This window comes from Ammospiza nelsoni, chromosome 3, assembly GCF_027579445.1.
Source record: "Ammospiza nelsoni isolate bAmmNel1 chromosome 3, bAmmNel1.pri, whole genome shotgun sequence".
NCBI classification, from domain to species: domain Eukaryota; kingdom Metazoa; phylum Chordata; class Aves; order Passeriformes; family Passerellidae; genus Ammospiza; species Ammospiza nelsoni.
The window spans coordinates 87,220,002-87,246,592 of record NC_080635.1 but is presented as its reverse complement, the minus strand read 5'-3'; the positions used below and the strand labels follow the sequence as shown (position 1 = coordinate 87,246,592).

At 37.5% G+C, this 26,591-nt stretch overlaps 1 protein-coding gene across 1 annotated transcript in view; it reads left to right on the top strand.

The window, feature by feature from the left end:
* The window catches only part of CSMD1 (CUB and Sushi multiple domains 1), a 1,067,119-nt gene that overhangs the window by 313,902 nt on the left and 726,626 nt on the right, over positions 1-26,591 (top strand). Inside the window, exon 3 of the mRNA XM_059468452.1 lies at positions 14,470-14,582. Within this exon, the coding sequence (XP_059324435.1) occupies positions 14,470-14,582 (113 nt within the window). The remainder of the gene's footprint in view (positions 1-14,469; positions 14,583-26,591) is intronic.

Genomic DNA, 26,591 nt, shown 5'->3' with positions numbered 1-26,591 from the left:
AAGTGAATGTGTTTCCTATATAAACGACAGGGTTAGTACTGCAGTCTTTCATTGGGAGATCTTTTTCAATAGAAATGATACTGTTTTGTCAACATTTTATAAGCTTGTAATTAATTCAGTAAAATGTAGAAAAGGAAATTGCTCACAAGTACAATTTTTTTTCCTTAAAATGAAAAATCTACTATTATTGCAGCTACTACCACCTGTATCAGAAGAGACATTTTTTCAGGAATTTTCTCCTGGGATGTAGGAGAGTTAAAATTGCACAGTTTTTCCTCATTCCTCAAAGACTTAAAAAACCTAGTCATGGGAGAACAATGACATCCCACAAATTCTTCTTATCATTAAGAAAAAGAGGATTTTTATTATAAAAATTTTCTAGAACAGAAAAACTACATCCCAAATACACATATCCTGAGAGGAATCATATGTTATCTGTCACCAAAGAGACTAGAAGGAGCAGCTAAAAATTAAATGTAGCAATGAAGAATACATTAAAATTACTTTACATATCCCCCCCAAAAAAATAATTTTGTTTTACATATCCTGCATAATTTTTTCATAAATAGGAAAAATGTTCAATGAGAATCACAATTTTATCACAGCAGTTTTTCTTTTTCATATGGCAACAAAACCAAAGCCACCTCCAGAACAGATGCTGACATGGAAGGAGAAGTGACTTATTTTGATAGGTGGAGTTTCATAATGGAATGGCAGATCCCAGATCAAAGGATACAAATAACATAAAAACTTTTAATACTACCAAACATGAGAATTAAAAGATCAAAGTGCTATCATGTTCAGAACTGAATAACACAGTTCCATCAAAAAATCAATAAAGGATAGGTTTTTGTTAGCCAACAGTACCAATAAAACTGCAGCTACAGATCTGTAGCAGATAAAGCTGAAACTTCATTAGGTTACTTGGTCCACATACTCTTTCATTCTGTGATCAAATACAGGTTTCTAAGGAAAGGAGGTTAAATAATGGCATACTAATAAAAGCACTCACAGGAGTCTGCTAGTAAGTGTAATAACACACCACCCTCCCTCCCTAGCTGCCCTTTCCCCAGAATTAAAATAAATGACAGCTCACCAAGGAATAAAAAGAACAGACAGAGAAGGGAACTCAAATATTTTCATCATACTACAGTATTATGGGAAATACAAAGTGGTAGGAGAAACTAAAAAGAGCACCAAAGAAGTTAGGTGGGATTTATTCTCTGCCTATTTTTTTTTCAACACCTCTTTAACTTTATTAAATATCCCCTCCTATTTTGCTTTTTCTTTTTGAATTTATATTTGAAACTTCAATTCTCATTTTTGTTTGGCTGTTTGAAACAGGGACCCTGCCTTTACATGGACCCTTGACCTCTGAGCTAACCTTAACTCTGTAAACCATGACAGCTTTAAGAGCAATGCCAAGAAAGGCAGCATTTACAGTTGATTGGTGTTTTGTCTTCTTGGCTGGAATTTGTCTTTTTATTCGTTTCAGTAGCAGAAGGAATTGCCTATAATCTTACAGTTTTCTCACTTGCCTTTCACACCCCCATATCATCTCATCTCTCATCTCAGTCCAGACAGTCTTTTTCTTGAGAGGTATGTAAAAATTACAGACTTTTGTCATGCTGGTAAATCTGGCTAGGCTTCTTTCTTAGCTGTTAGACAAACAGGTTGGTTTAGATGTTCATTCAATGCAGGAGTTGAATTCTGGAGACAGGCTTATTCCTTCATTTGCAGCTTCATTGAATCTGGAACTTTTAAAAAAGGAAGTTTTAAAAATTCCAGCAGAAATTCTTCATTTTTGAAGGATTTATTTCATGTGTTTCTCTATTTAGTAGTCTCTACTAACATTCCCTCTAATCTATTCTCTGAGAATGTGCGTCAAATAAGCCAAATTCTTTGATTTAACCTTCTTTTCCCTTAAAACATGACACTCCTTCCCACAGTTTTTTTTCTTCCTCTTTCGCATAAACAGCATTCACTCACATCTTACATTTTTCTTAGTTGCATAGATGGCTTCCCTGAAACCCATTATTATTTTGGTCTCAGTAGTTCTCTTGCTTTTTGTTCTGTCATCCATCCAAATAGCAGTTACTCCTGCTTAGCTATTTCATACTTCTCTTCCTTGTTTCTCTACCACTCGCTACTTGGAGAGGTCAGAAACCTCCATATTAGCACCTTGTCTGTCTTAGGGGGAAACCTAGAACTGCTCATGCTGAGACTGTTCTATAGCATGGGAAACCTTCTGCAGTGGTTTGGTATTTAAACCCTTCTCTAGCCACAAAGGGCATCAGAGGCTTGAGAAGCTATCTCATCACAGACCTCTTTTTCCATATTGAAATAACAACAATTTGCAGAAGTCAGCACTTTAATGAGAAAAAGCAAAGTATTACAAACTATTCTATATAAATATGAACCAGTAAAAACAGATAGATACACCCAAATAAAAATTCAATTCTAAGACCGTGTTTTAGCTAAACTTATTCAAATTAGTAAGAAAAACTGAAAATTAAGATGGAAAATTAAACCTAAAACACTTTCCTTTAATAGTATTTCTTTTATCATTGGCTTCCTCCCTATCAAGTAATGTTATATATGCCCACTCCATCTCTTCTTGTAGGTACTTCTGTGGAGCCTGTAGGCTGCCTGTACAAACTGATGTCAGGGCCCTGCAGAGCACTTCAGTGGTATCTGATATATGTTAAAGGTAAACCCCTAAGATTTAAGATCCGTTTAAGGCTTAAACCCCAGATTTAAGATTCTGCAGCATCTGGACACACATGAGTAGCTAATGGCAGCTTCAGGCAGCTGTCACTTGACCATCTGCAGGAGTAAGTGACATGTAAGCTAACAGAAAATGCGGAGCATTGCCACTGTCCTGCATAAGTTTAATGACAAAATTTGCCCAATGTATACCTTGTTTCCGGTAACTATGCAATAGGGGCTAATGCACAAATATTATAATAAAATGTTAAGGGAAATTTTGCTGGAATTGAAAGTATGAACAAAAACAAAAAAGGCTTTGCATACACCAATAACCCATTTCTTTGGAAGGAGCACTTAGAATGAGAACATTTTGAACTAGCAAAATATGACTCACCTGAACACAGTTAGGGTAAGTCATCCATAAGAAACAATTTGTTCCAAACTAAAAATGATATTACTATAGATAATCTCAATGACGATCATTAGGCCTGAAATGATATATATGTAAGGATTACAGGACAGGAGAACAAGATAAAATGTCCTGATAGGAGGAGCTCAAGCATCAAATTATGCATCCTAGGGCAAACCTCTACTGAGGTGACTTAAAATATAAGCACAAAAAATGCTCTGAGAGAAAGATGAAATATCTCTCAATTAAGGTGTGTTTGTAACTTGCTCTTGGAATGTGATTTTTTTTCCACTATGAAATTTAACAAGAGATTGTTCTGCTTCATTACTTCTGAATTTGTTGAAGATCTGATTAGAGGGCACACTGATAAGGTGATAGCACAGAGAGGGCACTTTGAGGGTAAACATTAAAATCTGTATGCATACTAGCAACTTGAGGTAGATCACAATAGGAATTCAGTACTTTAAATGACACCATATACGGCAGTAGAATCTGTACAAGGGAGGAATATTCTGAAAATAAGTTGACATTTCAACTTATAAAGATTTTTGCTTTAAAAGTTAAGGGAGGAATCCTGGTAATAAAAGTCACAGCAGTCTGGGATTCATTAACTGCTATGCCAAATGCTGGTGTAGAAAAACAAAGATATCAAAAATGTGATAGTAAAATATTTTTGGCATGGGTGAAAAAGTCAGCAAAGATACAAAATTAAGGGCTTCAGTGTATACTAACAAGTAACTCCAGCTTTCACAGGTGCATCATGAGCTGTAAGTATTATGGATCTTTGCCATGGTATGTGATCCTTGTTACAGGATAAGAAAGCAGCTGTGCCACTGCTTTTCCCTCCAGTCCCACCTATGTACATTCTAAATGGATTTACTGGTGTAAGTCCATGTCTCTGTGTCTTGATTGCCTGTGTCAGATATTCTTGTATGTGCAGCACCTCCCTCTTTTCTTTGACAGCCCACTCATGCTCTACATAGGCTTTGTGTTTAAATTTAAGCACTGAACTACACAGATGACTTGTCTTCCTGAAGGTTTTGAATACTGCAAAAAAATGTCTGAAGGAGATAAGTGACATAATGAAGAAAAAGAAGAATATATGATGCTTAATACAATAAGTAAAGAGTTAGCCCAAAGCACCCACATAATGCTCAAAGATTTCCAGAATTGATCATTATTTCATATTAGTAGCAGCAACTGCTTCTTTTAAGTGCCACTTGAAACTATCAAAACTAGTTAGCTTCAAAGTAGTTTTTTTAAAAGTTAAATTTAGATAAAATGAACTTTATGACTCATTGAAATATCCGCTAGGTTTCTTTCTTATAAAGGACAAACAAACCAAGCAGCAGTTTTGACAGGAAGTATTCAAGTAATAAATGATACATACTGTACTAAACTTTGAGTATGATGGGTAGAAATAATAGACATACTTCAAAGGTTTGCATAGGAAAGAAGAATATCATAGCTCCTGGGAGTAAAAACATAGGAGTAGAAAGTTAATATAGTGAGCTTTGTGCAGGTAGTCTAAAACTGTCAAAGCCTGACCCCTTTAAAATAGAGTTGTCAGAACAATTAACTTCAGGGGAAAAAAACCAAAGTCATAACGAGGTGACAGCAAAGGAAAATCCTTTCCTCAGTTCTGAAACAGGATACATTATTTTATCAAGTGACAAATCTCATGGGGACATATTTTTAATATGTGTAACATATAAAAACACTCTGAGAAGATTCTTTAAGCTGAACAGGTACGTCGTTTGGAAAGACACAGAAGGTGAAGGAAGGGTGTCACTTGATTGATCCAACAACTTTTGTGTTTGGAACTTCATCAGTTGTTCTTCCTTAAGCGCTGCTTTTTGTCTTATAGCTATAAAAAATATTTCCAATAGAATTCCAAATGATCTGGACAACGCTTAAAGTTCTTTTGCCAAAAATGCATTGCTTAAAATAAGAAAATTGTACAGTATTTTAAGTTACTTTTGAGTTTACATATTTAAATAAATCCATCCTAGTCCCCTAACTCTGGATCTGTCTATATGTTGCAATGTAGCTGAATTCCTAGAGTCACAGAATTACAGAATACTTTGGGTTGGAAGGGACCTTTAAAGGTTGTCTTGCCCAGTGCCCCCTGCACAAGCTGTGACATCAACTCCTACCCCATTCCTCAGAGCCCTGACCAACCTGAACTTGAATGTTTCCATGTTTTCAGGAAAGAGGTGTCACCTCTCTGGGCAACTGTTCCAGTGTTGCACAACCCTCAAAATAAAAAAAACTTCTTCCTTGTATCTAATTTAAATCTACTCTCCTTAAGTTTAAAACTCTAGCCCAGTTGCAATGGACATTACTAGGAAGTTTACTACCTTTCTTATAAGCCCCTTACAAATACTAGATTGAAGTCATTTGCATTGGTGAACTGTGATCTGAATGGTCTTCATAATTTTTATTAAGATTTCAGTGGTAAGCATGCATTTTGTATTGAGCAATAACAAAAAAAAAAAAAAGCCAGCTCATCCAGCCTGGACAAAATAGATAATGAAAATCTCCAAAGACATGTCAATATTCAAATTTTTCCTGTGTATCATAAGCCATATTTGCAGCTTCACACACTTCTAGAGTAAAGTTCTGGGCACAAATATTCAGTCTCCCTTACAGAAGGGGCATTGAACACTATATAAACTGCTTGTTAAATACACTCATATTTGGACAGTAACGTGGACAAATATGCTGTTTTTATCTATTCAAATACTTGCTCGCATATCTTCTTTTGCCTTATGGCCTTTGCCTAAAGTAGAACCACCAAAAAAAGCTAGAGTCGGGGATTTTTCAGCCAGCAATACTACTGTAATCCAATTTGTAAAAATGTTAAAAGAAGCTCTAGAAATTGATATATTTTCCCCCCTTCAGGCAGTTTTTGTGTGTTGCAGCATTTCTAAGCAACTTGTTGTTATTCCATTTACCCTGACTTCATGCCACTGGTTTTTGTAGAGGTGAGGTGATATGCTAATATGAAGTGACCCTATAAAAGCTAGAGAAGTGGAAATGTGGGTAATCTTTCAATTATTAGTACCTGGCCTGTAAAAAGAGTCCTCTTCACAGACTTTCCCTCTGTCTAAATTTCATTTAGTAGAGGCATAAAATATAATTTTCCTTTGACAGGGTTTTGAGGGTTTGTGAATTCCAACTTTTTTCTTTGGTTTTGGGGTTTTTTTTTTAATTTTTTAAAGTGTTTTGGGGTTTTTTTTTTTTTTTTTGTGGTTCTGTTTGTTTGGGTTTTGACTTTTTCTTCCAACTGAAAAATTCTGTACATTTTTCATTTCCAAGCAACTCACAAGTGGGAACAAGAATATAATTTATGGCATTATGGATGAATGAAGTTTCAAATAAAATTCATCCTCATTTATTCTGAAGTTGGAGCAATGGTTTGTTGATGCAAAGCTCTTCCCAGCCTGATGTAGAACTCTCTTAAAGCCTTCTGATGTAGGAAAGGCAAGCTGGCTTCCCAAGTAAAGTTATGCCAAGTAAGAGATACCTATATACACTCGTGTGGATTAATAGTACGCACTTTCCAAAAGGATGACTGATGTGACATCCATATGTGAGAGTAAACAGACATAAGTCACATAATGAAGCTTAGAATGACTAGTGCAAAGGTTTTCTAAGAACGTATCTTAAAATGTTTGAAAAAACATGGGTGAAAAAATCCCTGAAAGATCATTGTTTTCTTGACTTAATTTATGGTTATATAGTTAATAACCTGGAATACAGGACTTAGGAGTTTCAGCTGTTTTTTTCTCAAGCACAAAAAATCATTAGTGTCACAGTTAGTGAAATAACTTACTTCTTTTGAAGGTAAAACATTAGTTTTAGTTCTCTGACAGTAATGGTTTTGGTATCACTTTGATTTTTGACACTATAAAGCATTGCTTTGTTTGTGTCCAGTTTTATCAAATATTAGCTGAGGTTTTCTTTCCATGTCATTTAGCACACAGACATATGAAACCATTTATGTGGCTGCATTTTGTGTACAGTAGGTAGAAATACTAAGAAAATATAAGGCATTTCTGCATGGCCATAGCACAGTGCTGTAGCCCACTGGTTCATTTGTTCAGCAGTCACCAGTCCTGGTGACTGCCAGCACCTGAGACATGAACCAACTGTTTTCCTCTGTTGGTGCCTGCGGCTGTGGGGAAGTGCTGTGTTTTCCCACTGGGCAAGTCCTTCACATGAGTAACAACCCCACTAGGCCCATCCACCAGCAGCCAGTGCTCTGGGAATTGCTTTCTGCTCATGTGGTACTAGCGGGCTAGAGCCACTTGGAGCCTTGGTGGCCTTGCCTTTGCCAGAAGCTGCACCCTCTGGAAGCCCCTGGCTCACAAACCCATGCCTGGGAGGTGCCATGTCTTCAGTTCCCCTCCCAGCTGTGTGCTGGTTTGGCATTGGACAGGTCATGCCATGTGTTCCTGCTCCTTTAGGGACTCACTGAACTGGTCACAGGCTGCTGCGCACCATCAGGGCTTCCCACAGCAGACATGGACCTTTGGCTCTTTGGTGGCACCTAGAGAAACCAACTGCTTTTCCTTGAGGCCAAATACATCAAAAGCATTCAGCTTTTTTTCTGTTTAATGAATGAACTTGTTGAGTTTGGATAAAAAGGGACCTTCCTTTATGTCCTAGGGTGACTTTATGATGCTGATTTGTATCCTCATTCATCTGTTTAGCCCAGAAATAAGTTTTGCACCTTTAAGACTGGTTCCAAGAACAAAGCAAGGGAGAGAAGTGTGGAGTTTGTTTTCAGAAACTGCACTCACTCCTCCCCATTCCTGTTCCTGAACTGGCTGTCTGCAGCATGAACAGACAGTGGGAGAGAGCTCTCCTTTGCTTTTTGGTTAGTTTTCAGCTAGCTGAGGAAGAGAAGTTCCCTGGACTGTGCTTTTTATTTTTTTTTGGAACTGTTCAAACCTGCTCTGGACTGAAAACCCAGGAAAAGACCTGGAGCTCACACCTTTGGCCCACCGTGGCATTTTCTACCATAGAAGGGACTGATAAGAGACAATGAGCCAAGTTACACCCCCATGACAAGAACTTTCTGAATTGACCATCTCTTCAGAACAGTGAGAAGTTTTATTTTTTAATAGCATTCATTTTTTATGCTTGGGAATACTTTGCTTGTTAAATAAACATATTTTTTCCACTTTTCTCCAAGGAAATCTTTTCCTGAGCCAGCTGGGAGAGGAGTCACTTGAATCTGCTTTCTAGTGGGACTGCTTTTGGAGTTTCCTCCCAAATTTGCCCTAAACCAGGATACTCTACTAGCAAAATATTAATGTTACAATTCCTGCAATTTTTTTTTCGTTAAGCTTGAACAATTTGCTGTCTTTATCTTCCACTTTTCTGTGACTTAAAGAAAAAAAAATTTGAATCTGGGGCAATGGGACTAAAAAGAAATTAATTATATATATTTATCTTCTGTGATAGAAAATCAATTATAAATTATGGATCTTGTACTAGTCTTATAATAGCTTCTTCTGCTACCTTTACACATGAGATGCTGTCTCCGGTTTTAAATCTTGACTTCCTTTAGGCAACAGAATGGATGTAAATTATTAGGACAAGGCTTCTGTGATTTCACAGGTGGCAGGTAAAAGGTCATGTTATGGATATGTGTCCTGTAAATGTGCTGTCATAGCACTGCTGCTGTTTTCTGTGGAATAATTGGAGTTACCTCCCTCTTGTAAATAACTGCTGTAGCTTCTCTTCTGTCCAGACATTCAGATAGTTTAAACTGATTCTAATTATTAATTAGTAAGATAACAGAATAATTATTTGACTTTTTAATTCATAAATTGCGGTGCACTGAAGCGTTCTCTGCTTGTATCGTAGAGGCTGCACAGGGTGTGGGTGCCCAGGCCTGTGGAGCTCTGTGAGGGGAGGCTGGGGCTGCTCCAGCCGGTTCCAGCCGGACACAGCCGGTTCCAACTGGATCCAACCTCCCACCACAGGGTGTGGCTGAGCCACAGCTGGGCCGGGGGCACCTCGGGAAACACGTGTAAGAAAGGAGAGAAAATACTACAGAGAAAAAGGGAGGAAAAACAAGTGAGAGAAGCATTTCTCTACACTGGCTAAGGGAAGATGTGGAGGAGTTGGGAAGAAAGAAATAAAGTTGAGCCTGGGGAGAAAGGGTTTTGACTAATCTATCTTTGCTACTGTCTTTTAGCAGTGTTAAGTCAAGTCTATCCTTGATCTTTATCAAGGTCACAAGGGCAGCTACTAAATTTCTGTTGGACTTCAAAGAGTATTTGAAGACCTCCAGACCTTGGAGGTCTCACTCTCACAAGTGTGAGACCTCCAAGGTGTGAGAAGGGGAGAAAGGAGGTGCTGCAGGCACCGGAGGACAGATTCCCCTGTGGCCTCTGGAAGAGGCCATGGTGGAGCAAGAGGAGGATGTGTCCTGAAGAAACCACAGCCTGTGGAAAGCCCATGGTGGACCAAGGTAAGACTGTGAGGTAGCAGAAGTTGTCAATCAGCCCTAGCCCCATTTCTCTACACTGGCTAAGGGAAGATGTGGAGGAGTTGGGAAGAAAGAAATAAAGTTGAGCCTGGGGAGAAAGGGTTTTGACTTTGTTTCTCAGAGTCCAAACATACTCTAATTGGTAATAAAATAAACTAATTTTCCCCAAGTCAAATCTGTTTGGCTCGTGACAATAATTAGTAATTGATCTCCTTGTCTGTGATCTCCTGACTGAAGAACATTTCTGTCTTATTTTCTCCTTCCCATCTGTTGATTAGGGTTAGTGAGTGCCATGGTGTGACACTGGCCAAATGCCAGGGACCCATGGAAGTCCTTCTCTTACCCTCTCCTGCTACCTCCTTGAGCAGAGGAGAGGGAAAAAAATGAAGGGCTCATGAGTTGAGATAAGGATTGGGAGAAAAAAAACACTTTAAGGGAGAGGCAGGTTCAAATTTAAAGGTACAAAGTAAATTTATTATTAACAGTGTCAGAGGAGGATAATGAGAAGTAAAATAAACCTTTAAAACACCTTCCCCCCAGCCCCTCCCTCCTTCCCACTGACAGCATGGGGAGACTGGATGTGGGGGTTTTGGTCAGTTCGTCAGTCAAGATCTTCTGCTTGCCCAGGGAGAGAAGTCATTTTTCTGTTATGCTGGGGTTTTCTGTTATGCTGTGAGGTCCCTCCCATGGGCAGTCATCCCAAAACTGTTCTGGCATGGGTCACTCATCCGCAGGGTGCAGTCTTTTAAGGATAGGCTGCTCTAGTCTGGAAGCAAGGGCTCTCTCTGTCTCTGGAAGCAGAGACCCTCTCTCCCTATTCAGGTCTCCCACTGGACGACAGCTTTCTCTGACATCCGCCTCCTCTGGCATAAGCACTTTTCCTACGGGCTGCGAGTAGATCTCTGCATTCCCTGTGGACTTCATGTATTACATAGGAACAGTTTGTTTTACCATAGTCCTCACTACAGCTTGCAGAAGAATTTTGGCTCTAATGCTTCAAACAGCTTCTCCCCCTCCTTTTTTCCCCACTGACCTTGGTGTCGCCATGTTGTTTTCCTTCACATGCCTTCACTTCCTCCTCTTCTCCAACCAGAAGAAAAACTGTCGCTTGTAGGTACCATTGTTGATAAGTTCCACTAATTTAAAGATTTTTGCAAAATCTTGCAGAGTCAAGAAGCCCATGTTGTCTAAGCTCTGCATCAGGGAATCACTTGTCATGCTTCTGCTGCTGGCCAGGCGGTCCCACCACCGTTGTGTGGGCAGCAGTGGCCGCAGTGGTGCTGGCACTGTTTAACACATCTCTTCATGAGGGGCACTGGGAAGGGGAGGCTGCCACCACTGCTGCCCCTGCCCTTTCACCTGCAGCACAGCTGGCTAGGGGTGCCCAGGCAGGCAAGACATAAAAGCACCTGCGTAATCTGATGAATTTTTCTATTAAAGACTTTTCTGTAAATGTTTTTTAGATTAGTGCAATTTAAAGATCTCGATAAAATACACTTCAAGTTGGCATACTTGAAGTTTACTCACATATTTGCCTTTTCCTATAGTTACAACCAACCCTGAAGATGAGGGTAACCCAGTTTCTTATTAATAGAAACCTTGGGAGAGGTTAGATTTAAGCAAAACTGAATGACTATTTATATATGTAGGGTTTATTTTAGAACAGTTGCGTTGCAAAGGAAAGCAGGTGTGTAGCCCTTTTGGTTGTTATTATCTTTAGTAACATAGCAATGTAAAAGCATAAAATAAACACTTTAGAAAAATGTATACAAAAGAGAGGAGTAGTAGAAAAATAACACTGCCCATGGATCCAGCAATGAGACTTGATTCTCTGTGTCTTGGTCAGAGTCATGGTTGCCATCTTGGTCTGTTGCAGGAGGGGGGAGCCCAAAAACATGAGCTCAGTGGGTTAACTTCAGCTTTTTGTGGAAAGCCCAGGTTCCACCCCTGGGGATGGGTATTTTACACTGTAGCAGCACCACTGGTCTTCCACAGTCCTCTGGTGGAAGCCCCCAGAACTGACTCTGGGCATGCTTCTGGAGCCAGGGGTTTCCAGACAGACATTGCCTCTCATGTCAGCATGGTCGGGCCAGTTATGCCCCATCTGAAGGGGCAAATACCTTTAGACCTATGTGTGAACATCCCCTCTGAATGTAAATTTCCCATGCCTTCCTCAGAGAAGGTAGATGGGGGGCAGTTTTAGAACTGAGCCAGTTGTAAAAGAAAAAGACATTAATGGTAAAGAGCACTGCTCTGCCTCTGCAGGGTCTGCTTTTTACCCACCTTCTCCCTTACCTGGTTCAAAACCCAGCACACACTGTAACTCCTTGTCCCCCTTGGGTGGGTGGGTGTGCAAACCCAGCCTGGCAAAGCACCCTGCTGCCTCCACAAATGGCAAGAATGTTTTAAGTCATCAACCATTAACATTCCAGTCTCTCACACTTGTAAGTCTGCAAAACATTTATGTGCACTGACTTAGGCTATAGAATGTATTTGTCTTCCTTAAATGTGAATTGCGATGTCAGCCTAAAGAATGATCTTCTGGTATTTCAATGAGGATGCTATGGAAAAAAATGTGTGGCTCCTAAGAATCCATACTGTGGAAGTGACACATAACAGAATCAAAGCAGGTTGGTGTAGAAATCATAGCAGAACTCAGGATGTCCACTCACAGCTGAGATAAATTCATTTATATGAACCAAATCCAGACCAAGTGGAGAAAACAGAAATGAAGAAGCAAAAGCTTTGCAGTTCTGCACTGATACAACTTTTTTTTGTCTCTTTTTATTGTGGGGTCTTTTTTTAGTTCTCCCATGCAGTGTGAAATGTTGAGGCTAGCTGCTTGTGACTCAAGCTGATTTTCCTTTCTTCCCCTACAATGCATGCTATTTTCCTGTTATTTAGCAAGAAATGTTAAATGCAGGAAATACTTGTAGTGCTGTCCAAAAAAACTCCAAAGCCCATCCCTTAAAACAAGAACTCTTTGAATCGCTTCTCAAAGAAGAGCGAGACACGTAAGTAAGATCAGAGAATGCATACCTCAGTTAAATATGAACTGTCAGAGAGTACACTACAGATGTAGGGCAGAAGAGATAACCACTCTAATTTATTAAATAGAACAAGAGGCACATTTCCCTAAAAACTGCAATGTCTAGAGAAGGTGAGAGAACATACAAAAGCACGAACATAAGAAGTGGCAAGCCTTATGGTGGTTCTGCAGTTTGAAGACTGAGGGGAAAATCAACCTGGTTATTTCTGGAATTGGAGTAAATGAGGTGGAAAAGAATAGGAATATTAGGTTGACAAGTACACGGAAGGTAAAAAGATTAGAGCAAACAGCTAATTACCATATGGGAGAAAATGTTGTTTAAAATGAAAGGAAGAAATTGCAGAAAGCTTTTTACTTTGACTATATACCTTGACTATATACCTTTATCTGTATTTAAAGTTCTTGCTCTGATCTCTGAGTGTTCTATTTGTTTTCAAAATCTCAAAATTGGCAAGAGATGGGGAACCAGCTGATTGGAGCAACTGAAGCATGGAGTTCCTCCTATGAATTTTTTATAAATGAAAGAGGTCTTATATAAACCTAATTTTGCAAAGAACATCTAGCTCAGTGATACTGCTCTATTAGTACATAGCTTACAGTTATTTGTTATTTCTCTTCTGTAGTTCTGGATGCTAATTAATGAACTATAACTTAATTGTACCATAAATTTCAAGAACAAGATGGTTTTTGTTGTTTTCTTTTAAATTTGTTTTTGGTTTTTCTTTTTCAAGACATGGATTGTCTTAACCACCTAGATATTTAAAAAAGGTAGGATTTTTTTTTGTGGTTTTTTTTTTTGTTTGTTTGTTTGGTTTTTTTTTTGTTTGTTTTTTTGGTTTTTTTTGGTTGGGGTTTTTTTTTGTTTATTTGGGTTTTTAATTATCTTTTTCAACATCTAAGAAGTTCTTTCCGGGTGAAATTTGAACAAGAGCCAGTTTTCTGGCAGGATTATCCTATACATAATCACATACCCCTATTGCATGATACAGAAATTAACTAGTGATCAGTTAAGCCACCAGTATAGTTTTGTTTTTGTGGGACAGTAATGCTCTCTTATATCTTGATTATGAGAAATTAATCATTAAAAAATCATCTCACTAGTATCAACCAGGTCTAACAAATTATGTTTAGTGATGTTTCAATGAAGGATCTAAACATTTTTCTTCAATCAATTTTACCCTCAAAAATATCCAGATTTTGGAAAATTGTCTTATAAGCAATATTGGAATGTTATTATAGCTTATCCAAAATTCCATTTTGTATGTAAAGGTAAGACTACTAGTAAGAGGAGAAATGTAAGGTAATTTTTTCTGAAACTCTCAACTGGAAATGTGGTGGTTTGTTTGTTTTCTAGTCAGTTAATGTTTATCACAGTGAGCATATGACATCCATGGTTTTCTGAAGCAGCACCTGGAGGATAGACAAGGTAGCCTAAACTACGTGAAATCATAGGAAATATCTCTGAGTGAGTCAAGACCTGAGTATCTACTTCTAGGTGTCCTAAATTTACCTATCTTCATCTTAAAATAAGTCCTAACACACATACAAAAAAGTCTTCAGTAGACCTTTCTTTCATTGTTTTCTAGAGAGCACATAGATGTGTTAGCATAGGAGGGTTTTAAAGTCAAGGACACATTTGAAATTTTGCAGTGAGTGTTTAGAGATGCATCAGGGTAAAGCCCATAATGTGTTTGCAATTCAGATGTAAAAACATTATGTTTATCATAATGCTCACCACATCTACTGATGGGCTTATTATAAAAAGTATTAGTAATTTGTGCCTTTTTATTGCAGGTTATCTGGATTTCAGCTTCCATCATCTATTGTGAGCACAGGATCTATCCTCACCCTCTGTTTCACCACAGATTTTGCTGTCAGTGCCCAAGGCTTCAAAGCTATCTATGAAGGTAAGAACTCCTCTTACTGGGTGGTCACTGTACTTAATATGTATTTTTCACGTTGAAATGTGGTGTTTCAATTCTGTTTGGGATTTGAGTAATCGGCTGGTATTGCATTAACTGTGGGGCTTGTTTTGTAGCATTTTAAAAATATTACTTTAAAATGGACATAGTTTTGAATTTTAGATTTAATTTAAACTGATGCTGCAATTTCTGATAGGATTTTTAACAAAAATTTTCAGGTCTCCAAAGCTGGATTCAGAGATGGATTCATTTAAATGGTTTTGTTATTATTTCCTAAATTATTTTTAAAGCATCTTTAGGCAATGTCTAACTTAAGAGGTGTAGTGATAAAAATGAGAGACGATATGGATCCTAAATGGTCTTGAAAATGAATCACTACTCTTCTCATTGTGGAAAATTAAAAAGATGAAAACAAAAATATATGGATATATGAAATTAAACAAAAAAACCAGTTGAAATGTACTGTGTGGAAGGTGTAAGACTGCAGTGAAGACTCAGTTCTTGTTAGAAATAAGGCCAAGAATTTCTTGTGTCAACCAAGAATTATTCTTATTAAACTGGAATGGTACCCTTTGTACAACTCAAAGTATTAAAGAAATGATTTTATGAGAATTGTAGCCTATATTGGGGAAACTTAATAGGTACAGTGATATTAAGTCACCTGCTTGTTGGATAATAAGGGTGTTTTGGGTGTAATTCAGGATTGTTTTCAAACTGAGTGTGTGGTGTTGCATTGATTGTTTTGGGGTTCTGTGTGGGTTTGGATTTTTTAATGGCTTTTTTAAATTTATTCATGGAAAATGCAGGGCTTCCAATACTTAAAGTTGTAGAAGGCTAATTTTCAGATTACTTCTCAAACTCCAAGTGATTTTTTCTGTGGTTTCATAGACCTAATCCTTGACTGAGAATGTTTATTCTGAAAAATTTGCCTACAGTCAGTTAAGTGCCTGAAATGTTTTTATGATGCAGTTGATGTGGAACTGAATGTAGAAAGTAGTATGGTTTAATTGTAGCTCTTTACTAGGAAAGAATTTGCAAGTGTGTAAATCCATTACACTGGTTACCACTTTCTCTAAAGTCACAGTACCCCAGAGACCACTTGGTGAACTTTCATCAGGTTTTTCTAGGACTGTTGAAACTTTACCTTCCTTTCTTGAAAGTGACAAAATCTACTCCCTATTGAGATATATCTTTCGTTCATATCTCAATAATGGTTTGAAATGATAGTGTTTTTTAAAGTCTCTACTTGAATTCAGTATGCATATTGAGGAGATTACACAGGTGTGAAAGACAGGGGCAAAGGAGATGTCATGAGTAGCTCAAACTTCTTTGTTTTGAGCTTCTTCTCTTTGGGTGGGTAGCTCACAGTATTTCTCTCCTTGGTAGCTCTTCCCCCCTTCCTTTGTCCTTCAAAGCCTTAGCAACTGGTAAGTCAGCTAATCAGTCTCTTATTTTTTTAACTAATATGGGGGCTGTGAGAAGACTAAGTTTCATTGCCATAGCCTTTATTGCTTTACTAGGTAAATTGAAAAGGAACATCAGAAATCCTGAACACACCAGGAGCTGTTTTTTTGCCTCAATAAGAAGCTGCTTTCTATGCAACTCTATTATTCTCTCCTATGAGATGCATGCAATAGCATATTTCATCCTTTTTTGCAATCTGAGCAGTTTGTTTTTCGTATTGAAGAGCACAGTGAAAAAGGCTAAAGGACATCTCTTGACTGTCAACTTAGGAACACATGCATGGAGCTACAGGCTGTAATATAATGACACTTCCTGCTGGCCTACTTTCTTGTAAAAACCCCAGCAGGAAGAGCTGTAATTAACAGTGACAGGCAGCACCACTTTCTGGTTAAACAACACTGCCCCCTTTCAGATTTAGGGCTGTAAACCTAGCATTGTCAATGAACTTTAAATTGATGTCAAAATGTGACATCCAGCTCTGGAAAAAATGGTGACTGTCACTCAAGTGACAGCATTTCAGTCTAGAGACAGGCAGTGGGTACTGATGGTTCTAGAAGGAATTGTAGCAGTGAAGGGTCAGGTGTTTTTTTGTGAAGGCTTGGAGTGATTTCTGCTGCAACGGCCAGCTGATTTGCCCCATAGTTTAAGAACTTCCATAACTGTTCCCCAGACAGTTTTTAATAGTGACAGCTTCTGGCTTCTGTGTCATATGTGATTTTAAGGCAAGTGTTCAGTTCCTCTATGGCAGGGGAATACAGACCAGATATAACCAGTGAGAATAAGTTTTTATAATCACTCTGCCAGCTACCCATCCCTTGCTGGTTTGGTTTCCTAAACTATATGCCTATCCCTGGTTTTGGCCAGCTCTTTCATTCTTCTCTTGGGTAAACGAATTACTCTTCAGTTGGAAGCAAGGGGAGCATTGAAGTGCTACTGAATGCTGCTGCCAGCTGAGAATTTGGGGTATTATGGGTTCAGGATGCAGAGTTTGAAAAACTCAGTAGGGCACTAAAGCAGGAAACAAGGGAAGTGAACCACTTCAATGGTGATCGAATGGCCTCTGAAGCTATACCCATACTTGGTATCCCTAGTAGAGAGAGAACATTACATCCTTATTCCTGCACTAAGTTTCTGATCTGTGCCTTTTAGTCAGTATATTCTTCATTTATTACCTCAGCTCCTGTGCAGCAATGACATAACTGGATCCTTTGTGTTTTTAAAATGTAGAAATAAGAATGAAGCTAGAGAAATCACATTGTAGCACTGTAAGCCTTTGAATATTGCTGATATTTACATGACTTAGTCTGGTTTCAACAATATGCCATGTGGATATTAACATTAACTAAATTAGATCCTTGTGGCAGTAGACCTGTGAGTTTAACAACACTGATGTAGTTGGGTAGTTACTGAACTCTTAGGCTGAAATGTAGGTTTCTTTACTGGATCATTCTTTCACCAGATTTATATGTGTGTTTCTAAGATTTTTAACTAATAATACTTTCATTTTTCTCAGTGATCGCATCTGATCTCTAAGTTCTGATACTGGTGGAAACTTGAACTGTTGTTATTTTTTAGATATAAAATTATCCATGGAAGATTCAAACATCTAATTATATCAGTAAAAAGAACTATGAACTTCAGAAGTAGTAAGTTCAGTTTGTAGCATCAGTCAGCTTAAACCATTAAATGATTTTGATTGACCATTACAATCACTGTTTAATATATAAGCATAAGTTTTTAGCAATGGAATTGGAGAATTGAGGGATAGTTCCTCTTTTTGTAGTATGTGTTTGTTTTTTATAATTGCAGTGGAATCACAGGAAATAGGTTTAGGCTTTGCAGGGACTGCAGAAAGAGAAAACAAAGTACTTGGACTTGTGCAATTTTACTTAATTCTCTGGTAAAATCAGTTTTGTTCCTACTTTTCTAGAATGAAGTTAACAAGCTATTTTTTAAAAAGGTGCTTTGAGGGCTACATATCGAATTAAAAAATCAGCATTGGTGGATCATTGTAGTAGTTTTCTTTGGAAAGTCAGATGTATTCCTCCCATACAGAAAACTTGCTTATATTTGGCAATAGAGACAAATGCTCTCTAAATTACAGCGGTATCTGATCTGCTATGCATTTATAATTTGATGGTCTTTCTTCTATTAAAGTACCATGGCCTGCCAGAGAATCCAGCTGCCAAGTGGAAAAAAAGTAGTGAAAGCACAAAACTCATTTCAGAGTGTCTTCCTAGTCATCAACATAAAATGAAACCTCATGGAGTTTGCCTTATTTTTGGCTACACTAGTGTCTGTTACTAAATATTAGGATGTCCTCTAAGGTTAACAACTCTTGGTTCATTTTAAGGGTTTTTTTGGTTGATTTGTTTTGTGTTTTGGAGTTGTTTTTCTGGTTTAGTGGCGTTTTTATTTGTTTTGTTTGTTTTGTTTTCTTTGGGGTTTTTTTGTTTGTTTGTTTTTGGGGTTTTTTTTGTATGTGTGGGTGTATGTGGTTGTTTTTGTTGTTTCTAACCATATTTTGTAGTGTACAACTGGTGAACACTGCTTAAACAACATGCCAGATGTACTGGACTTGGTGTTTTTTCATACCTGTCCTTGACTTTTGTTCTACAGAAGCAGCTGTTCCTTGCCAGACAAGAAAGCTGGAAGAAAGTCTTTCTGTTCTACTTGCCTGCAGGCCATATTTCCTTTTTTCTTTTGTTCTTTGATTTCTCAAAGCTTTCTGCTCACACCCAGCATTAACATTTATACTGTCATTCACCTCATCCTCCCTTGTGCACCTTCCCAAAGCTTCTTTTTAAATCCCTTTTGACATCAACAGCAGAAAGCAGTGATGCACTTCTATGGTGTATAGGCTTTGAAGAAATTTTCTGGTTTTTTTCACCTCTTTCAGGTCTTGTTCTTCTTGAGTATCTGTTACATCGTAGGGAATTGTTTTATTTTGGTTGGTGTTTGTTTTGTGTTTATTTGGGGTTTTTTGATTGGTTTGATTTTTTTTTTTGTCATTGTGTTTTTGGTTTCTTTTTTTTTTTTTTAAAGGTTTGATACTTTTGACTATATAAAATAAACAAAAAAAATTGAAAAAATTCCTCTATCAATTTAATATGATTCTGTGAGTTTGCCAAGGTAATTTTCCCAACACTGTGACTTTCTTCAGTTAACATGGACCCCAGTGAACATAATGGACTTCTGGACTCAAGCTAATGTGTCCAGAAGTTTCCCTCTATCAAGTACCAAAATACCTTTTCTGCACTCAATTTTAAGAGTAAAATTTTGCTTGTCATTTGTTCAGTGCTTGAAGTGCTTGCTACTTGTTGTCCATGAGTCTGGTTTATGGCTTTGTAGTTGTTCTCTCAACAAACTGATACGATGATGAGAGTAGTTATTTTCTGGGAATGGATGAATAATCCAATGGATAATCTGAGATAAATACTTCAAGTTCTCAGTAGGAAGCTAAATTGGCAAGAAAATACCAACTTTATGCAACTTGTATGCATAATGATTCCTGCTGTTCCTGAGATGAGTAGTCTCCTGAATCTTCAATCCAACATTGCCAGTTAATCTCTGTGGTTTAGTCATGGGTGCTGTTTTATCTATTAGACAATATTTAATTTTCATAGAATCATAGAAGATTGGAAGAAATTGTAAAAATCATCTATCTCAAGACCCCAACACCACAATGGGCAGGGAACCCTTCCATTAGCAGATTCAATCATTGGAACAATTTTGATTGTTCCAGTGATGTGAAAATGTGAATGACTTGGGAACATCAGTGGATTATTAATACATCCAGCTCAGAAAAGCTCCAAAAGATTCTAATGAATATCTAACGATGAACTTAAGAGTTGGGCAGTTTGTTCAATATTCTCTTGTGTGGGTTTTGCGAAGGATTCAGTTTGTCACTCCTAAACCTGTAAATATTTTCTATTCTGCTGTGGTTTTAGGAGAAAGAAGAAATGTGTAAATTCTATGAGTTTAATATTTTTAAACATTAAAGGCACAAACAGCCTTTTTCTTAGCTTTTCTGTGTCCAGAAAACTTAGCTAACATTAATGCTGTAATAAAAGCTGCTGCTGTTGTAAATATAATATTGACAATTTTTTTCTGTTAGTGTAATTTGCCATAAGACCTTTTAATAGGCTGATATATTTCTATTTTTAGTTAAATACTTGCTATTTTGGTGGTCTTTTCTTTTCAGACTGAGATGTTTGTTGAACCTTTTATTATGTGTTGATATAGGCACATGATGAACTAACCCAAAAATTTTAAATAGTGAAAGAAGAGACTGAAAAAGGATCTTTTTTTAAAGGCTGAAATTTGTACTTTTACCTGTCTAGAGTGGAAGTATTTGTTTCCTGAGAATGAGCGTAGGTATAGATTTCCTTTGTCAACTGCAATCCTTGCAAAGGAAAATGTTTGGGGTTTTTTTCTTTCTTTAGCAACTTTTCTTTAAAATAACACTTTTTTTTTGTAACAATATCATATGAATGACTGTAATGATGACATACAGGAAAGAAATCATAATGCAGTTTAAAAAAAAACACTTATATTTCAGGTATCAAACCTTGCTATATTTAGTAGTAGCAAAATCTCAGGGCAGAAGAGGTCGGCAGGGCTGTGAACCTGTTCTGTAAGACCTCTACTACCTAATCTAGAATATCAATTATTTAGATATGAAAATATTTTAACAATATCAAATAAAGAAAATTATTTTTAATTCTACGTAAATTCAGAAAACTTCTGGAAAATGAAATACTGTGTTTGAGAGGAGAGATAAGTAAAATATTCTGCTTGTGTTCTGAAGTGTATGAATGGGTTAAAGAAGTGAAATTCCTTTTGCTTAAATGTTGAATTTCAGCAATATTCAAAGGACCCGGAGTAAGAAATCTGGAATGTTATTTCCTTAAAATGTCCAAGGCCAGAAATTTCCCAAAAGGAGGTTCTAGGAAATTCTTTCCTGGAAAAAAAAAAATGCACTGTACTGAAAATTGTGACAAAATAGACCCTACTTGAATTGTCTAAAAATTAAAATAAATATTGCAGTTCTCATTATCAACCCATGAATTTTGTACCTAAATGAAGAATGACTTTTATGTTACATTATGAGCATTATGTTAGCTAATTTGTAAGGTATGTCAGCTGTGTTTTACTTTCCAGCTTTCACGCAGGCTCAATCTTTCCAGCTCAGTCCTTAATGAGGGAATGGCATCCTTCCTGTGGCTGGTAGCCCTTGCAAAAGTAATTACATGTTTTAAGATAAGCTCTTGGGACTGTCTTTTTGGCTGCCTCTGATTCTGGAAGGGAATATTTTGTGCCTTCTGGTGACTTACTGATCCATGAAAAGCTACTGTGACTTTTGTCCTTGGTACATAAATCAGTAGCAAACACCCTGTTCGTGGCTCGTACCTAGTAATGATTTAGTGGTTTTGTAGCCTCCGTCTACAAAATTCTTATTTCTGCTACTATTTGAGATCACAAACCCAAAAGAAAAATGTTTTGGTAAAAGTGGCCTTACTAGAGAGAAGTATTAAGACGTTGATCCTCTGCTCCTATGGGGTGCCAGTCCTAAACCAGAACAGCATGTTCTAGCATGGAAAACAGAAGTGGAAAGTCAGTGTAGTAACAGGATTGCTCCTCTTTCTGTGCAGCCTAAAGAACTTACTACAGTGGTTTCATGCCCCTGCTATATCCTGAGAGATCATCATCCCAACTGTGCTTATATTAATATCCCATTTCATGTTCTTTCTAGTCTGTCTTCATTGATGTGTGTCTGTATGACTAATATTAACTTGTGAAAAACACTTCAAGAGTTTTTTGAAATGTCACAATTATCTAAGTGCAGTCATTGCCTTATCTGCATGAGTATTAAGGTTGTTGTTGTGATTTAGCCCCAGGGGGCAGCTGAGCACCACGCAGCCACTGCCTCACCAGCCCCACCGTGGAATGCGGGAGGGAATTGGAAGGGTAAAAGTGAAAAAAATGTGTGGGTTGAGATAAAGACAGTTTAACAGTTAAAAAGCTGCATGTACAAGCAAAACAAAGTAAGGATTTCATTCACTGCTTCCTATTAGCAGGCAGGTGTTCAGACATCTCCGCAAAAGCAGAGATCCATCACGTCAGTGGTTACTGGAGAAGGCAAATGCCATCTCTCCAAACGTCCCTGAGGAGTGGCAGCCCTAGCCAGACTCCAGCCTTGCCTGTTTGATTGCTGAGTATGACACCAAATGGTATAGAATAATCCTTTGGTCAGCTGGGGTCAGCTCTCCCAGCTGTGCTCCCTCCCAACATCTTGTGCGCTTCCAGCCTAGTCACTGACAGCTCAGAAAAGCCTTGACACTGTGTAAGCTCTGCTCAGCAATTTCTGAATCCTCCCTGTGTTATAAAAACTGTTTTCATCACAATTTTAAAACTCCATTCTATCTTCTATGAAGAAATTTAATTCTGTCATAGCTGGAGCCCAGACAAATGTGCAGTGTGATCATAAAATCCCATATATCAGTGTTGTAGGTAGCTTAAAAAAAGAACCTCAAACAAACAAACAAAACCCAAAATAAGCAAACCCCACTCTTACTGAATAGGAAGAGACTAGCTTTGCCTCTCCTCTAGTCCTTCTGTCTGGACTTTAATTTTTTAAGTTAAAATATTTTCTCTTGAGCTGAAATAGTTTGATAAGCAAACAAGATCAGAAATTCCATAATTCTAAAATTTTAATGGATTTTTTTGTAATTCATCTATATAAGGAATTTAAGGAATTTTTCTCTTCTCCAAACGCTTTTCTGAAACAAGCCATGCAATGTGACTTAACAGAGTTGGCATTTTTGTTTGTTCAGTTCTACAGCCAAATGGGATTTAGTGGAATAACTTTTTGTTCATAGCCTTGCAGATTTGCTGTAGATAGAATTTTAAGCAGCCTGTGTCCTTCCCTACTCACTCCATATTTATTGCAAACAGCAACTGATGTGCCAAATATCAGCATGCCCGTAGTGAAAGAGGAAACCTGTTTTCTGTTCAAATTCCATTTTGTCTGGGCTTAGCCTTTTCCCTTTTACCAATGTGGAACTCAAAATACTGCCAGCATTTTGGGCATATTGCCTAAGTACTTACAGGAGATTTTTGATGCATTTATCTATTTGGCTGAAAAATTAAACCATAATTTGTTACTGCATATTCTCAGTAGTGCTAACTTACCTTCAGATGGTCCCAGATTAAATGCAGCTGTCACTTACCTAGATTTTATTGAATCTGACTATGACTTGATTCATTGGTGGCTTTTTTTGTAAAGCAAGTTATTTTTTTCCTTTGGCTGGCATAAAGTAGGGGAAGTTGTAAGGGACTTTTCAACTCTCTGATAATAAAAATGCATTTCCAGCCATACCATTCTGGTTTGTTGTAGTCTTTACATTGCTTATATTTTTTATTTTATTTTCCTTAACTTAAAGTAGTATCATTTTTTAATATAAAACTATATTTCTACCTTTATAGAAAAGTCTCTGCAGCTTACTAAGAGCTACTGTTGATAACTACTTTGTATTTATTATGAATCTGGCTCGAATGGCAAAGATGACTTAGGGATTTTATATCTTTTGTTACAAAAATAAAAGAAAATTGAAAAATCTCTATCTCATCTAGAATCCTTGTTTCTAGATTTTATTCTTTTAAACTGGCAGAAGGTGTACTGTGATGCCGGGTTGAATCAGTATTTCTGGAATAAACCCCTGTGGGTTATTAGGATAGAAAATAGGAAGTTGGATTTGCTATGTTACTGTAGCCAGCAGCTGTTACCCTGATTAATTTAAGGCTGTATAATTTGCTGTGTTAGATGGATAGTTAGCACATAAATACAGTCACATACCTTGCTTCTCATCTTCTCTTGTATAACTAAACCATTAATAACTGCCCTTTGAATTACTTTTTTTTTTTCATATCCTTCCCATATTGAAGGTTTCATTTGCATAACTTTTCAAGTTTTCCTTTTGCATTTTGGATAATGAGGCAGATAGATGGAAGTTTGCAACAAAATATACTCATCAAAACAGGCCTGTCTAAAGTTTTACTAAGGTGCTGATCTTACTTAGTAATGAAGAAGATAGCTGGAAAGTCACTAATTTGTTGATTGTGAAGAAAAGAATTAGATTGCTTGTAGTATACATAATGTAGACACTGCATTTTTAACTGAAACTTTTGAGATTTGTTCAAATCTATCACATGATCCTCACCTCCATGTTTTTGTACTATCTATTGGACTCTTGTGTATTGAATATCTAAATACTGTTTATTCACCCAAATAATCTCATTAAATTCATTAGGTATATGTGTTGCTATAAATGAGTCTGCAAAACCATTAAGAGTACTTGTTAACTCTGTATTTTGTGTTTTTACCCTTTAACACTTTAAAATCTTTTATCTTGTATATAGTGGAGGACTTCCTAAAACATTTATAGAATTATTTATGCATGGAATACTTTAGAGAAATCTTGCTTTAAGGTTCTTTGAAGCTGGCTTATAGGATTGACTTGAAAAGAGCTATGGAGGCTTGGAAGGTCACACAATCTCTTTGACTGTATTAGATCTGTGCCTTTCTTACAGTTGCTTAAGAGCACAAGGCACATCTGTGTAGTGTCCGTGGATTGTAAACCTGAAGTCACAAGAAGGTTAAAGCAGCAGTTTTGGATACGCAAAACCCTTATTTATAGGGAAAGTCAACATTCTTTCTGTGTGTATCTATGGAAATCCAAAATTGTTAGAGCAATCAGTCTTGAGTATCTACTCATTATTAGTCAGGATGAAATTTTTACAGAAAAGGAAAAAAGAACAAGAGAGTAGTTATATTTGCACAAACAATTATTGGTTTCTGCTCTTTTTCCTAGCATAATTCTTATTCTTCCTGTGCTCATCTGGATCCACTAGCTGATGATTTGTTCTTCATCAGTTTAGGATGCACTTGAGGTTACTCATATTTAAAATTATTTTATATGTTTTCTCTTTCTTCCATGGTCTGCAATTCCACGTTTCATCCATACTTAATATGGTGTCCTATGCATGTTAGCTACTACTCTTTTGGTTTTTTGTTACTCCTAAACCCAGTTTTGTCTGGGTCTGCATTTCTGTAGTTGACTATGAGTGAGTTGTTCATACCTTTGGGCTCTCTAAAGCCAAGTCTTTGTCTCATGTCTTATTGTTCCTGTTAGTGTATTTCCCTGGACTGTATCCTTTATCTCTGCTTCTCAAAGACTCAAAACAGGCTTGTATTTCTCTGAACCATGTCATTGTGCCAGTTGAAAAATTCTTCATTCTGCATAGACTGTTTGCTAGAGTTATTAATTTAAAACTCTGGTTGTACCATCAGAAAAAAAGGGAGGCAAAATAAAGGAAACCAAATTAGCCTTAGCCACTCAATTAGAGAAATTGCTATTGCAGCTAAATGAAGTAAGGCAAAGCTGCAGGCAAGTTTGAGAATTTCATGCAGCGTGAACCTGACTGTAGCAAGAATCAGTCCTGAGGCCTTGCAAGCCCTTTATAAAGCTTATGGTCTGTTACTGAGGATGGCAGTACTGGATTAGAGGGCTTCACAGTCATAAATCATGGCATGCATAAAATAGTTACTTCTCCTGCTACAGCTTTAGTTTTCAAAATTGCCTTTTTTAATCAAAGTTTTCATTAGAGGTCTCCAGAGAACTGTTGACTGTGAGATCCTTGCCTGGTCCATGTACTACCCAGCAGCTTGGGTGACCCTTGCCTGACTAGCTCCCTAAATTTGTGATAGCTGGATAAAGAGCTATTCATAGAAGATTATAATCATTAAATATTTCAAAAGCCAATTAACATTAGAGGCCTATGTTAACATTAGAGAAATAATCTCAAAGCAGAAGTTTCTGTTTGCCTTCTTTGACTTTGCAATTTGAAGGACTACCTTAGCTGTCGGTAAGTTGAGCATTTTAATCATAGAATAGTTTGGTTTGAAAGGAACATTAAAGACCATCTAGTTCCAACTGCCTGCAATGAGCAGGGGCATCTTTTTCTAGATCAGATTGCTCAAAGCCCAGTCAAACCTGACCTTGAATGCCTCCAGCGATGGGACATCCACAACTTCCCTGAGCAACCTGTTCTAGTGTTTCACCATAATCTTGTAAAAGATGTTCTTATGCCTAATCTAAATCTACAAAACGCTTTAAAGCCTTGTCAGTCTCCCTAATACTTCAGATCTTGTTGAAGAGTTTCTCTCCATCATTCTTACAGTTTTAGGCACTGAGATCCCAGTGGGATCTCCCTGGAACCTTCTCTATGGTGAACAATCAAACTCAGCCTTTCTTAACAGGAAAGGTTTTTAATGGACTGCCCCTGGACCTGCTCTAAGAGATCTGTGACATTCATAAGCTGGTGCCTCCAGACCTGGATGCTGCATTTTGGTTGGGTCTTACAAGAGCACAGTAAAAAGGGATAATCCCCTGCCTCACCCTCCTGCTGGTCTCACTGCTTTTGATGCAGCTCAGGATATGGGTGGCCTTCTGGCCTGTAAGTACACAT